Raw genomic sequence first — 1,683 nt, 5'->3', positions numbered from 1 at the left:
TGTGTTGGTGTGTGTGTGTGTGTGTGTGTGTGTGTGTGTGTGTAGCGGTGGAAGTATTCAGATCCTTAAAAGATCTAGTAAAAGTACTAATATACTAAAGTAACTAGTAACATGGAAAGAAAAGACTTGAGTAAAGTAAAGTACTGAAGTAAAGTAAATGTACTTAGTTACTTTCCACCCTGTCGCCCTCTCCCTCTCCGGTGAAGTCGTCCAGCGACATCGCTCAGATCAGAGAGCTGCAGGCGGAGCTGGAGGAGGTGAAGAAGCAGAGACACTCCCTGCAGGAGGAGGTGAGAGGACTGCAGCACTGAGAGCTTTACATGAGCGTGTAACGGATTTTATAACTTATAATAATTTATTCATGAAAATGTATATGTATTGATCCCTAGTGGGGAAATTACAATTTTACACTGTGTTTGTTAGTAATCACTACACACGGTGGAGGGGGGGGTAGTATTATTATTATTATTATAAGTGTTATTAGTATTATAAGTGTCTGACATTGTGGAAAATATCCCTACAGAGAAAGATCTTTTTCTTAAAGAGATAGATCCTTTTTGTTTAATGTGAAACGTCTTTGAAATCCCAAACGCCAAACCCACCAGACTCCATGTAAATATTTCACTACTTTTAGTGTGTATAGAGCAGCATATCTCCACCAGACTCCATGTAAATAATCACTACTTTTAGTGTGTATAGAGCAACATATCTCCACCAGACTACATGTAAATAATCACTACTTTTAGTGTGTATAGAGCAGCATATCTCCACCAGACTCCATGTAAATAATCACTACTTTTAGCGTGTATAAAGCAGCATATCTCCACCAGACTCCATGTAAATAATCACTACTTTTAGCGTGTATAGAGCAGCATATCTCCACCAGACTCCATGTAAATAATCACTACTTTTAGCATGTATAGAGCAGCATATCTCCACCAGACTCCATGTAAATAATCACTACTTTTAGCGTGTATAGAGCAGCATATCTCCACCAGACTCCATGTAAATAATCACTACTTTTAGCGTGTATAGAGCAGCATATCTCCACACGTAAGTGGGTGAATTTAGGGTTTATTTCAACCAGACCAGAGTGGTGATTGTTGGAACAGTAGAAAGATGAAAAATGACAGCTTTTGTTAGTTTTATTTAGTGTCTGTCGACGTTGAGTGTATTGCGTTTTTAATCATGATTCAATTGATGTTTATTTGAATGGAGTCTGGTGTGACACTTTGGATTAACTAAATAAATAATAATAAACTGCAAAAACAGCACTTTCAGTGAATGGAAACTGACGGTGAACATTTGCCCGTTAACATTGGCCGTGACATTGCAGCTTGTTTCTCACTTAATGCTGGAAAAATTTCAAATATTGCTGTTCCCATCACTTAGTCACAAAAACATAGGAAGATAGGGTTGAAAACAATCGTAGTAACCCATTAGATCAGATTACATTAGAAAAAGATTACACAAAGATATAAGAAATAATAAATAGGATAGAATATAACAACAAACAAACTCCTTGTTACAGATTTCAGCTTCTGGTGAAGCACTGATTTCACATTCACTGATGTTTCAAATTAATTCTGCTTCCCCTGCATGTTTTTTCTCCTCCGTTTCCCTTCTCTCTCTCCCTCCACCCTTCTCTCTCCCTCCACCCTTCTCTCTCCCTCCACCCTCTCT

At 38.1% G+C, this 1,683-nt stretch overlaps 1 protein-coding gene across 1 annotated transcript in view; it reads left to right on the top strand.

The window, feature by feature from the left end:
* The window catches only part of LOC117959736 (unconventional myosin-XVIIIb-like), a 34,100-nt gene that overhangs the window by 25,559 nt on the left and 6,858 nt on the right, over positions 1-1,683 (top strand). The window contains exon 23 of the mRNA XM_034897015.1: positions 207-290. Coding sequence (XP_034752906.1) covers positions 207-290 — 84 coding nt within the window. The remainder of the gene's footprint in view (positions 1-206; positions 291-1,683) is intronic.

Source organism: Etheostoma cragini, chromosome 16 (genome assembly GCF_013103735.1).
Source record: "Etheostoma cragini isolate CJK2018 chromosome 16, CSU_Ecrag_1.0, whole genome shotgun sequence".
In the NCBI taxonomy this organism is placed as follows: Eukaryota; Metazoa; Chordata; class Actinopteri; order Perciformes; family Percidae; genus Etheostoma; species Etheostoma cragini.
This window is presented reverse-complemented; position numbering and strand designations above follow the sequence as displayed.